General features: G+C 43.5%; 1 protein-coding gene across 7 annotated transcripts in view; it reads left to right on the top strand.

Annotated features, from left to right (window-relative positions):
- Window positions 1–557: 557 nt before the first annotated feature.
- The window catches only part of ENPP2 (ectonucleotide pyrophosphatase/phosphodiesterase 2), a 103,873-nt gene continuing 91,389 nt past the window's right edge, over window positions 558–13,041 (top strand). For 2 of the 7 annotated variants that reach the window (XM_046642169.1, XM_046642170.1), the window contains exon 1: window positions 1,731–2,051. In XM_046642169.1, coding sequence (XP_046498125.1) covers window positions 1,806–2,051 — 246 coding nt within the window. In that variant the 5' untranslated portion in view covers window positions 1,731–1,805. Of the gene's footprint in view, window positions 706–1,730; window positions 2,052–13,041 lie in introns of those variants that run through there. The other 5 variants (XM_046642175.1, XM_046642172.1, XM_046642171.1 and 2 more) reach the window with 5 other exon arrangements.

Below are 13,041 nucleotides of genomic sequence, written 5' to 3' on the forward strand. Positions count from 1 at the left end.
AAAGATAACAAGCGGAAGGAATAAAGGACAATCCCTAATGAGTCAAAAGCCAGAAGTATGGTGGGAAGAAGGGAGTGAGGGACCTGGAAGGAAAGGGAGTTCCTTGTTACTCCACCGTAGGCACCGCACACATTAAAGTACTTTAAAATATAACAATAGCTACCTTTTATTGAGTACCACTGTAGGTCAGGAGAAAAGCAAAAGGTTTTACCTACATAATTTCATTTAATCCTCATAGCATAGACTATGATCCCCATTTTACTGATGAGAAAACTGAGGCTTAATGAGGTTAAATATACTGCTCACATTTTTGTAGCTAGGAACAAGAAGAAGAAATTGCATCTGTCTGACGAAGCTAATGCCCATTACTACCAAGCTAGGTTGATATATATTTTTTTCTTGTTATAAAACAACATATGACTCCTGCATCCTTTTCTTGTGAGCTGATCACCAGGGCTAGTTATATGAACCCATTCGGGACTGCAGGATGAAGTCCATATAAAGTGACACAGGAGGCTGGTCAGAGTCCAAACTCACACCTTCCTCTCGAGACACAGCCTCCTACACCCTCTGCTCCTGCCTGCAGGGACTATTTTCAGTTTGCCAAAGGCAACAGGACAGCTTTTGTACTTGGTGTTGTCTGGGTCAGCGATGTCCTCCCTCTCCTCCTCCTGGCTGACTCCTTCCAGTGCTTCCAAACTGAGCGTGAGTATCACCCGCTTTCCCCTTCTCTAAGCTGAAAAGATGAGAAGGATGCCACCTGACAGCCCAGGCGGCTCTGGAGCATCTCTGCAGACCTCCATCATAGCACGCCTCTTTGCACTAAGATTCTGGGACGCTGGCTCCTTGTTCCGGGCTCTCTTCACCATCCCACGGCCCCATCCCCTTTCATCACCTGGAAGGACCCAGAAAAATGAGGGAAAAAGGCTCTGATCATGGCTAGTGATGGAGCCTCAGGAATCCCTGGCTTGTACCCACCACCTCAGAGTGGCCAGTCTGGTTCCCATAGCATCCTCTTAGCAGCTGGTAGGGAGAGAAAATTAGACCAAAAAAAAAAAAAAAGAAAAGAAAAGTAGTTGATAAATTCAAGTTATCTGTGGATATCATTACCAAAACAGCTATTCTATTAAAACAATTACTAACACTTTTATAATTCAAAATTAAAACAGTTATAGCTACTGTTACTTTATATGACTCGTTATCACTATGTGTTATAATGGGTTTATGTGTTATAATTTAGTTAGTGTGGTGGGTCAGCGGGCAGGGAGATGGGTGGTTTGTGGATGCGTACTGCATGCCGATTGCAAGGACCCAGATTTCACTTTCTGGTTGGGTGATTGGGCAAATATCTTATTTTTCTGGATCTTCTTTATGTGTAAAATGGCAGTAACAGGAGAGCCTCCAGGCTTTGTTCTGGAGGCCAAATGACAGCATGATTGTGAAAAGCCCTTTGTAAACTGCAGCATGCTGTAGGAAAAAAAAAATGGTGGTATTATTCCCCAGAGTGTCAGAGGAACTTAGACAATGTACCCTGCCCACGTTTAACCTGGAAATGCTAATTCAGGGAACTCATCAACAACACAGCAGGAAACTTCGGCACCAAATGCCTTTTGGAAACCGGGAAAGAATCCTACAGAATGAGGGAGAAATGGCAAATCAAACCTCACAGAGACTCTCCTTGAAAGATTACGGGATGAAAAATTAACTTGGCACTGTTGGGGGTGGGAATGTGGACGGCTGCCCCGGGTGCCCCGTCTTCTGCCTCCGGTCACTTTCCTTCCCCAAAGCCGTTTTAGTCAAAGGTCATGTGTGAGTCTTGTCAAAGGCCAGCTTCCAATGGAATCATTGTCCCCCGGGACAGCGGCCCCCTGACTACATCTGCATTGGAGAAATCCCAAAAGCAAACGGCCCAGAGCAAACAAGAGCAGCCGGGGCCGCCGTCCCGGGGCAGAGCTCACAGGTCCGCGGGCCCGCAGCAGAGGCCGTGTCTGCAGCGCCCGGCCCGGACCAGGCACCCAGACGCCCGCAGCATGACCCGCCGCGCCGATCGGGTACGGTAGGCGCCTCTCTCTTCCCGTCCTCCATTGCTTGGGCTCCCGGGTCCAAGCGGCTGTTCCGTCAGCCGAGAAACCTTGCAAAGGGCCTCCAGATTTGCCGGAAAACGGTCCTTGTTGGGCTGCGTTCCCGTGCACTCAGCTGGAGCAATTTCCAGGCGCGCAAGATGCAGAGCTTAACTCATTTCGAGTTTTCGTTGCCAGGGAATGTTTGGTTTGTAAATACGTATCTCGTTTCTGGAAAACGAGCCGGGAGAACTTGCAGAGAGGGGCCGTGGACGAGTCCACCACGGCTCGAAACTGTGCCAAGTGGGAGCCCGCTTGGGCACGGCCAGTAGTCGCAGGGTACTGTGAGCTGTGTCTTCCTGGGGCCGCGAGATGGCTCGGCGTTTTGTTTATTACCTGTTGGACAAGGGCTTTGCAAGAAGGATGGGGATTTTTAAAGCCGTCTGTTTCCGTACTGCTCTCTGGGATCCTACACTTGTCTCCAAAGGAAATAGAATCATCAGGCAGATGGAGGGAGCCCCTTCCCCACGGCCGGGTCACCCCTCGCCAACTCCACAAAGGAGAGATGTTGATTGGCGTGCACAGACCGGCGCAGCCAGTCTCTCGGCCCTTTGTACTTAACTATTTGAACAAGCCTTTCAAATGGATCTGGCTAATTTTGGATAAGCGTTGAGGGAACCTGGAGTCTCAGTTGAGTAGGAGTGCTTTGGATCTGGATTTAGAAAGCTCCCAGGGCAGGGTCAGAAGGGGCAGTGGGCACAGCCCGTGTTCAGGTGCGAGCGGTGGGTCAAAGGGTTCCCATTGCTGCGCTGCCACACTCTGGTTTCATTTTAACAGGTTAAGTCCAGAGCCGTTTCTCACTGATAAAGACCATGAAAACAAAAGCCTTGCTAGCGCTCAGCAGGACGGAGAGGGAAGCCGGTTCTGGCTTCTGGCGTTGTTTATGTGTTTATCACACACCCAGTTCCACAGAGGGTAGGAGGTTTTCCACGCTTCAGTTCATTAGATGTTTGTAGAGCTTCTGTTCTTCTGCTCCAGCTCCCATCTTGATTTTCTCCTCCTCTTTCCCACCAAACTTCTTGAAAGAGTGGGTGACATTCGCTCTCTCCGTGTCCACACTACCCAGTTATCTTTCACACTCAGTCGATTGGCATCTGCCCTCACTTTTGAGGACACACCTTGGTCACGGCCACCAAAGACTTCTTGGTCCCTAACCCAGAGAGCATGTTCAACCTTTCCCACGGTCTTCTCTGTTTCATTTTGAACTGTTGGTCATTCCTGCTCTATTTTGTTTTACTCTGTCCTGGGTTCTGTGACACCACACTTCCCTGGTTCCCTCTGACCTTTGGAGTTACTATTTAATACCTTTAAAGGTCTCTCTTTTATCAGTGTCACTGTGTCCCTCTATTCCTTGACTCTCCTTTTCATCTTGTCGTCTCCCCAGAAAATCTCATCCACTCCCATGGCATCAACCATTACATACAAATCTGGAGCCTCTCCTGATCTTTTTCCTAAATACTAACCTTTTATATAGAATGTCTCCACTTTGATGTCCCATGGAGCAACTGAAAATTAACGCATTTGAATTTGTCTTCTCTCAGGCCTGCTCCTCCTCGTCTATTCTCCACTGCTCAAATCGCATCCCAGTGGTCCAAGCCAGACACAACTGAACCATCCTAGGTGGTGACTTCCTCTCTTTCGTTCATGACACCTAGTCAGTCACCAAGTCCTATCTGCTCTACGTGCTTAATACAATTCATGCACATACCCGTCTCTCCATCTCACCTGACCCTGTTTTAGTTTTAGTCAGTACCATTCCAAATTCGATTCTGGTCACAATTTCCCGTTAGTCTCATTCGAGGCCAGTACTACCCATCCCCATTTCTTTCTAAAATGAAATATGATCATGCAGATCTTTTTTTGAAAAGTCTTCAATGGACTCCTATTTTTTTCCTTTTGAGAATAATGTTGATGTATACAGGTTCTCTGTGACTTCCCTTTTACCTTTGGCTTCAGTCTCATCTCTTATCACTCCCTCTCCATATTTTATGCACATTTTAATGCACACTTTATGCACATTGTGTGCAAATTTAGGCACAGTAAACTATTGATTGACTAAACATGACTTTCCTCCTCGTCCTTCTCTTAGCTCGGTGTCTAACTTCTAGTTTTCCTTAAAGACTAGCTGGGAGCCACTTTCTGTTGGAAATGACCTAGACTATCTGCCCCTCATCCTCCAGGATGAGTTAGGTGGTTCTTCCATTATCCCAGAGTTTCCTTTATTCCTTATATCAGAGCATTTACTGTCCTTTATTGCAAATATCTATTTACCTGTCTGTCCATCACTGGTCTGTAAACTCCTCAAGGACAGGGATCAACTCTTTTTGTCTTAGCATCCCTAGGGCCTTTAGCCTGGACCCAATTGGGATGCTCAATGAATTTGTTTGAACTCTCGTGCAGTTCTTTTTTTTTTTTTTAATTTAATTTAATTTTTTTATTTTTATTTTTTTTTAAGATTTTATTTTTTTCCTTTTTCTCCCCAAAGCCCTCCGGTACATAGTTGTATATTCTTCGTTGTGGGTCCTTCTAGTTGTGGCATGTGGGATGCTGCCTCAGCGTGGTTTGATGAGCAGTGCCATGTCCGCGACCAGGATTCGAACCAACGAAACACTGGGCTGCCTGCAGCGGAGCGCGCGAACTTAACGACTTGGCCACGGGGCCAGCCCCCATGTTCTTTTTTTATGATATCTTTTTTTAATGCTTTTTTTTTTTTTTGGTGAGGAAGATTGGCCCTGAGCTAATGTCTGTTGCCAGTCTTCCTCTTTTTTTCCTCTTTTGTTCTTCCTAAAGCCCCAGTACATAGTTGCATATTCGAGTTGTAAGTCATTGTAGTTCTTCTGTGTGGGATGCTGCTACAGCATGGCTTGATGAGTGGTGTGTAGGTCCACGCCCAGGATCTGAACCAGTGAACACCAGTCCACTGAAGCGGAGCATGCGAACTTAACCACTCAGCCACAGGGCTGACCCCTTGTGCAGTTCTTTATCAGTGACTATTATGTTCAGGGATTGAATAAGATGACAGAGAGACAATTGATAATACAATATGGTAAAGAATGAAGAATGAAAGTCAACCATGATTATCAGGAAAAGGCACAGTCTTTCACTTATTTAACAAAGGGAGGGTTTAGACTTTCTGGGTATTTGAGATAATCCCCCTGTCTCCAGATTTACCAGCTCCCTCTCCAATCCTCATCTCAACTAATGGGTTTCTCCTATTTCTACCCACATCCATCCTAACTTTGCCCAAGGCCAGGAAAAGCTGCATGAAAAGCTTTTTGCAAATTTGCCTTAACTTTGCGAAGGTGAAGGAATCCTTTTCAGGCTAGAACCTGGCATGAGAAAAGGGTACTGAAGGCCACAATAGGTGGACTCCTAAGAGAGCCTTTTGATAAGCTGGTATTAAAGGCACAAGCTGGTGTCTTTTGATACCAGAAAAGGTATGCAGGGCCTCAAAGGGACCAGGAGCTAAGATCTCTAAGGGCTGCTAAAAGTGACGGAGTCTTTGGGAGACTAGAAATGAGAAAATGCAGCTTTGATATTCTAAAGAGAGAAATATGTGCATCTGAAACTCTAGACAGAGAAGTGAACAATGAGAATGTTCTATAGGGAGTTATTTAAACCACAAGTCGCTCTTGTTTGGAGCTATGGTCCTTTTGAGATTCAGATGTACATTACTCTTCTCAGAATAAATGCACAACACATGGCGCTGTTCACAAGCTTCAGGACGTTTGTTCTAGTCTACTCTTGGACCTCCTTGAGTTGTCATGAAGCCCAGGTTAAGAATCTCTAATCAAAGGATTAATTCATTCAATACATATTTGGGAGAGTAGGTGGTGATTAGTAGGAGCCAGCATGAGTCCAATTATGCATATTTTCTCTTTTGAGAGGCTCCCAGAGTAGTGTGTGGGATTGACCATGAACTTGGAGTCACGGGACCAGGGCTCATGTCCCCGCTCTGGCACTCACCAGTTGTGTGACTTTCTCTCTGAGTGATAGTTTTATTATCTATTTAAAAAGGGTAACAGATGTTGGAAATTTTAACTAAAATAAAGTATGTGAAAGCACCTGGAACATGGTTATACTCAATTATCATTAATCAATTTGAAACCTTGATTTCAGGAAGGGCCCAGAACTTGTGATATTCTTCTAGATTAGAGGGGTCCATGTGGGCTGGATTAATGTCTGGTTGAATGCATTTATTAAAGGAGAGCTGATTAACAGATGGGTTAGCAGACGGATGTCTTTGGCGGTCTGCCGCTGGGCTCTGTCTTCATTCCTCTTTTAGTCAATATCATTGACATCCACAAAGGCATAACACACTGATCACATTTGCTAGAGAAAAGGCATAAGAATTAGGAGTCTGAAAGCTATCAATCAGTTGTAGTCTATTTTGACTTTTCATTTTTGGGAGGAGTGTACAAAGATAGATATAAAATATATCATGCATGGGTCCTAAAAGCCAATTGCAAATTATTGTGTATGTGTGTGTGAGAGGCAGAGAGAGAGAGAAAGTGGCAGGGGGAGTGAGAGGTAGAGGGAGGGCGAGGAAGAGGAAGAGAGGAGGAGGAGAGAGAAAGAGGGAGAGACAGAGAGGGAAAGTTAAAGATAGAAGTCGTGGCCTCATCTAGTTAAGGTTTAGGGATTTAGACTGACAGTAAAATCAGTAATGAGATGTTTCTTTTAGAATAATGTAGGTTTTATTAAAAGAGGTATAGAGTATGGAACATGGAAGGCAATAGTCATTCTACTCTGTATTGTGCAAACCACATTTAGAACAATTGTATCCAGTTCTGGGTGCTACACATTAACTCATTAGCATTTCTTGAGCATATGCAGTGTGCCATCACTGTGCTAGATGCTGATGATAACAGTGCTGAAAAAGACCTGCTTTCATGCAGTTCACAATATAGCAAAGGTGCTAGAGGAAAAAGCAGGTGATTTTAATTGAATGTTATACTTGCTTTAATAGGGGAAGCTTAGGTCTCTGTGGAACCACCTAAGAAGGGGTATTTAATCCATACTTAATGGGACTAGGGTAGACTTTCTAGGAGAAGTGATGTTTAAATTAAGAATCAGAGGCTGAGTAGGGGTTATCAAGGTGCAGGTGGCGGAGGGAAGAGGGTTCCAGTCATAGGTGACAATCCCTTCAATAGGCTGAGGGCAAGAGGCTTGTTCAAGGAACTGAAAGCAGGCACCTAGAGAGAGAAGTGAGGGGATGAGAGAGTTGAGACCAGGGTGGTGGCAGGGGCTGGAACTTCGTCTTGTGGAGCTGTAATTGATCCTTAGGAGAATAGGGAACCACTGGAGATTGTAAGCAGGGCATTGTCACACTCAGTTGTGTTTTGGAAAGATCATCCTGGCTGCAGAATGGACAACTGGAGGGATGGTCAATGAGAGAGAACCACTTAGAAGGCATTGTGGTAATAGAAGCAAGAAAGGATAGTGGCCCCAACCAAGATGGTAGCAGGAAGTTAGAAAGAGTGGAACAATTCAAAAGCTAATTAGGAGATATAAAGCACATAGTGACAAACTGCAGGAAGGCTATAGGAAGGCTGGCTGCCGATCTCAAGGGCTATGATATCTGTCTACATCTTTCCCTCTCCTGCGGAAGGGAGATTAGCATGTGTTTGTCTCCGCAGATGGCAGAGCTGGGCCAAATGGGTGGGAGATGGAGGGAGGTAAATTTCAAGTCAACACAATGAAGAATTTTCTAACAGAGCTGTTCCAAGGCAATGAGTTCTTTGTCACAGAGATATTTAAACAAAAACAAAGGCTTGTTAACTGTTCTTGGAAAAGTTGAAAAGGCAGGGATAGGGGTGGCCAGACTGGAGGGCATTGACATTTCCTTTCAACCCCAAGATTCTAGGATTCTGTGTATGAAGTTCAAATATCAGCCTGGCATTTAAGGCCCACTGTGAGCCGGCCCTTTCTAGGGTGGCCATATGCCATAGTTTCCCTGTACAGTCCCAGTGCATGGCTATTGTCTCTTAGTAGCTCTTTTTTTTTTTTTTTGTTTGAGGAAGATTAACCCTGAGCTAACTGCTGCCAATCCTCCTCTTTTTGCTGAGGAAGACTGGCCCTGAGCTAACGTCCATGCCCATCTTCCTCTACTTTATATGTGGGACGCCTACCACAGCATGGCGGGCCAAGAGGTACCATGTCTGCACCTGGGATCTGAACTGGTGAACCCCGGGCCACTGAAGCAGAACATGTGCACTTAACCACTGTGCCACCGGGCCGGCCCCTCCTAGTAGCTCTTAAGAGCACCCGCTTTCACTCTCAAAAGGGCCTTAGCTGGGACAATAAATGTTATGATCATCTATCCACCTGACTTGATATTCCCACCTTGTCCCCTGGCATCTTGTTAGAAACCCTACAAACTACTCATACTGAACTATTTGTTGCTCTCAGAGCAGACCAGCATTTTGCTGCGTGTTTGTTTACTCATGTCACGTCCAATATCAGGAGTACCCTCCTCTGCACGTTCTATATACTTCATTGAGAATATACTTTTTCATCAAGGCCTAACTTAAATCAAATGCTGATATAAGCCTTTATCAAGCCTTCTTATAGCATCAGAGGTTACATCTTAGTGTTGAGTATACAATATTTTTATACTTATTTGATTTCCTTCTGTTATCTCTTAGAAGTCTAATGCTAAGATCTGTGAAAAATACAGTAACCCATATCAAACTCCTCTTGGTGGACATCAGGCTGTTTCCACTTTTTTGATATTACAAATCGTGCTATGATGACTCCCTGAGACGTATGTCGATGTACCCAAATATCCATTCTGTGTGGGACATTTATAGTTTTTTAAATGGCAAGACAGTTAATGACTAAAAAAGCATATTGAGTTGTTAAGAAGCCTGAGTAACAAAAAAAGTCTAATTTTACTTTTAAAAACTTCATTCCTGTTCTACATTGGACAGTCTATTATATATAAGATTGTTTATTTACATGTGTGTTTATTCTTATTAGTCCTATAACTTAATGAAGTTATTTGACTTGGGAACGTGTTAACAATCTGTAGGCCCAATGCAGAAGTGAGAGAGAACCAATAAATACATTTCTTGAACAAAGAATTTAGTTTGAAATCTAAAAACTTCAGTCTCTGTGAGTATCAGTGTGACAAGTGTTTATTCCTAAGCTAAATATAAGGAAAAGTGGTGTCATGTATGTTATAAGATAAAGATAATTCTCTGAAAAGAGGGACACTGCTTAATGTTTTGGCGTCTGGAGAAGATACATGACCATGGCCTTAGATCCTTATTCTAAAGTAAATAATTCATCATCTGCGACACTCGACAAGCATTGTAGAGTGAAATGTTTTCATCTGAGAAGCAGGTTGTTTTTGAGAAACACTGTGAATCGGTTGGTGATTTTTTAACAAAATAAATAAAAGATGTTGTCATGGGTTGAATTGCAACCCCCCCGCCCTCCAATTGAAGTTCTAACCCCTAGTACTTCAGAATGTGACCTTATCTGGAGATAAGATCTGTATTGACCAGGGTTCTCCAGAGAAACAGAATTGAGAGAGAGAGAGATTTATTATAGGAATTGGCTCAGGTGATTATGGACGCCGAGAAGTTCCATAGTCTGTTATCTGCAAGCTGGAGAACCGGGACAACTGGTGGCATAAGTCAGTTCAAGTCCAAAGAGTTGGGGCAACTCACCGCTGATGATGTAAGTCACGGTCTGAATCCACAGGCCTGGGAACTAGGAACGCCGATGTATGAGGGCAGAAGTTGGATGTCCCGGCACAGGCAAAAAGAGCGGATTCTCCCTTCCTCCACCTTTGTGTTCGGTTCAGGCCCTCAGTGGATTGGATGATGCTCACTAGCATTGGTGAGGGTGGTCTTTACTCAACAGATTCAAATGCTAATCTCTTCCAGAAACACCCTCACAGACACAGTCAGAAATGTTTTACCAGCCGTTGGGGCATCCCTTAGCCCAATCAAATCGACACATAAAATTAACCATCACAGGGTCTTTACGAGGTATTCAAAACAAGGTGAGGTCATCAGGGTGGGCCCTAATCCAATATGACCTGTGTCCTTATGAAAAGGGGAAATTTGACACAGAGACACACACACGGAGGGAAGATGATGGGAAGGGACACAGGGAGAAGATGGCCATCTGTAAAGCCGAGAAGAGAGGCCTGGAACAAAGCCTTCTCTCACAGCCCTCAGGGAACCAACTCTGCCGACCCCTTGATTTTGGACTTCAAGCCTCCAGCACTGTGAGACAACAAATTTCTGTTTTTAAGCCATCCAGTCTGTGCTACTTTGTCATGGCTTAATGCAGATTGAAATTAACACAGATTTCATGAGAATGTAATTCCCTTAGCACGGTTTCACTCAATACAATATTATTTTGCTCCCAGTCACCAGAGATTCTGCTATTGTTCCTAGGAAGGATAGATGGCAGTGTATTGCTGTTTCACAGTCAGCAAAGCATTTTTGTATGCATTGTCTCCTTTGACCCTGACCAAAGCATGAGATGGGATTTTTATATCTCTGTTTTAGGGATAGGAAACAGAGGTTTAGAGAGACAAAGTGAATTATACAAGATTGCACAGCTTGGAAATGGTAGAGCTGAAACTCAAGCCTGGGCCTTTTGATACTAAATACTGTATTACTTAAATTCATAAGAACATGATGCCTTTCACCTTCATGAACATGGCAAATATCGTCTTCCTTCTTTAAAGTTTGAAAAGACATGAGTTGTGGCGTGCTGAGCCAGACTTCTCTTTTTTCTCTAAATCCCCTGAGAATGATTTTATAATCCTACTTCTTGGAGGATATCTGATGCCTGAAGGCACCTAGTCCACCCACATCTTCATTATCAAATATTTATCAAGAATTTAGGCGCCTGTGTTTACGTGCACAGAATATTTCTTCTCCACTCAGAAGCTTTGTTTACTGGCAAAATGGGCTTTCTCAGTACACAGTTTGAATCCTGACAAATCCAACTGTAAAACTTTGGATGTGCTGGATATAATTGAGTTTTTCCATCATTAATACAACTCAGATATTAATTCAACAGAGTGATGCGAGGGGTGCCTAACATTTTCCAGGAAGCTGCTTGACTTAAATCAGCAGGAACAAATGCAAGATTATTGCACGTTTTCCTTGGGTGACCTAAGCTTGTTCTTGGCACCAGTGAGCGCAGAGCACTGGTTGTCTCATAGCGTTTCAGTGGCTTCTACCCAGGGGACTTATTAGTTTTGAACCTTGGGGATAATTCCATAAGAATGCAATTTTGTTCCTCCCTGAAAGAACAAAATGTTGCTTGTGTTGGGTTATTCCTGTTATGCGATAAAACCAATGGTTCCCAAATTGTGGAATCGGGGGTCTACAGGTAGGGTTGTCAGATTTAGGAAAAAACAAATAAAACAAAACAAAACAGATGACAACAGCAACAACAAAAACCCAGGATGCCCCAGTTAAATTTCAATTTCAAATAAATAACTACTTTTTTAGTATAAATATGTCCCAAATATTGAAAATACTAAAAAAGTATTGTCTCTGGTAACCCTACCTATCAGGTAATATTGGGGGTAGAGTGTTGATAATTTTTCAATATTTCAAGTCTATGAAAATAATGCACTTACCCAAATAAGGCTTCAGAGATTCCTGACAATGTTAAATTTCCTTGGTTGTGGTTGCTATTTTTTTGACCCAACTTGAAAGCACTGGTCATCTCATGCTGAAACCATAATTATACTACCATTTTTGATGACTTGTATTCTAGGGAGCCTGCAGAGAACATACATTATCTCATGTAATCCTCAAAACCAGGGGTTGGCAAACTACAGCCTCCAGGCCAAATCTGGTTGTCGTCTGTTCTTGTAAATAACATTTTATTGGAACACAGCTACCCCCATTTTTTTCCATATAGTCTGTGGCTGCTTTTACGCTACAACAGCAAGTTGAGTAGTTGTGGTGATGGGGATCATTGTGTGGCCTGTGAGACCTAAAATATTTATTTTCTGGTCCCTTACAGAAAAAGCTTGCCTATATCTGCTCAAAGCTACCCTTTGAAGGAGTTACTGTTATTCCCATTTTTAGGATGAAAAAATGAAGGCCTGAAGAGGTAAAGTAATTTGGGCAAGGTCTCGCAGCTCTTGGAATTCAAACCAAGGTCTGTTGAATTCCAGCTTCTGTTCCTATCACACCTGATCTGATGGCTGACTGTCAATTACATTTGTCCTAAATGGGTTTAACAATGACGAAAGTGATTTGTTAGTCCTTATTAAATATCATCCATCTCAAAGACAAGGCAGACGGGATGGTACAAGGGTTAAGCGCCCAGGCTCTGGAGCCACAGTTTAAGCCTTTACCTTAAGCCTTAAAGCTTTACCACTTAATTTCTCTGCACTTCTGTTTCTACCTCCATAAATTACAGATGACAACAGTACCTATATGCATGATTGTTACTGGGGTTAAGTGAGATGGTGTCTAAAAAGACATTAGAAGAACACTTGACGTGTGGTTCACAAGACATTTGTTATTTTTATTTCAAATAAGTATTATTTCTTAGCAGAGATAAGATAAAAGAGTTTGGAAAGGTTGGGAGCATCTCCCCTGGTTGATTGACAGGCCACCTAACTGGGAAGCTCACAGAGCACAGTGGCCCCTGCCTGTCAGAGAACAGGAGAGACACTTCTCCAGCTTCTTTATAAGAGATGTCTCTGGCTTCAGCACATCTTTTAGTCCTTCGCTGGACACGTTTACCTTCGGAAGGCATGTTGTGAGATGTTACAGATGTTCATCCAATGCTTGCTGAACCCTAAACCCTTATTACTATTACCCCTGATGTGTACAGTCCTAATATCCCCTCCCAGTGGCTCCAAATTGACTAAAAGTGTAGTCAGGCTGCCAGAGAATGACCTTCCTAAATAACACAAGACAAACAA

The sequence above is a fragment of the Equus quagga genome, chromosome 16 (genome assembly GCF_021613505.1).
Source record: "Equus quagga isolate Etosha38 chromosome 16, UCLA_HA_Equagga_1.0, whole genome shotgun sequence".
NCBI classification, from domain to species: Eukaryota; Metazoa; Chordata; class Mammalia; order Perissodactyla; family Equidae; genus Equus; species Equus quagga.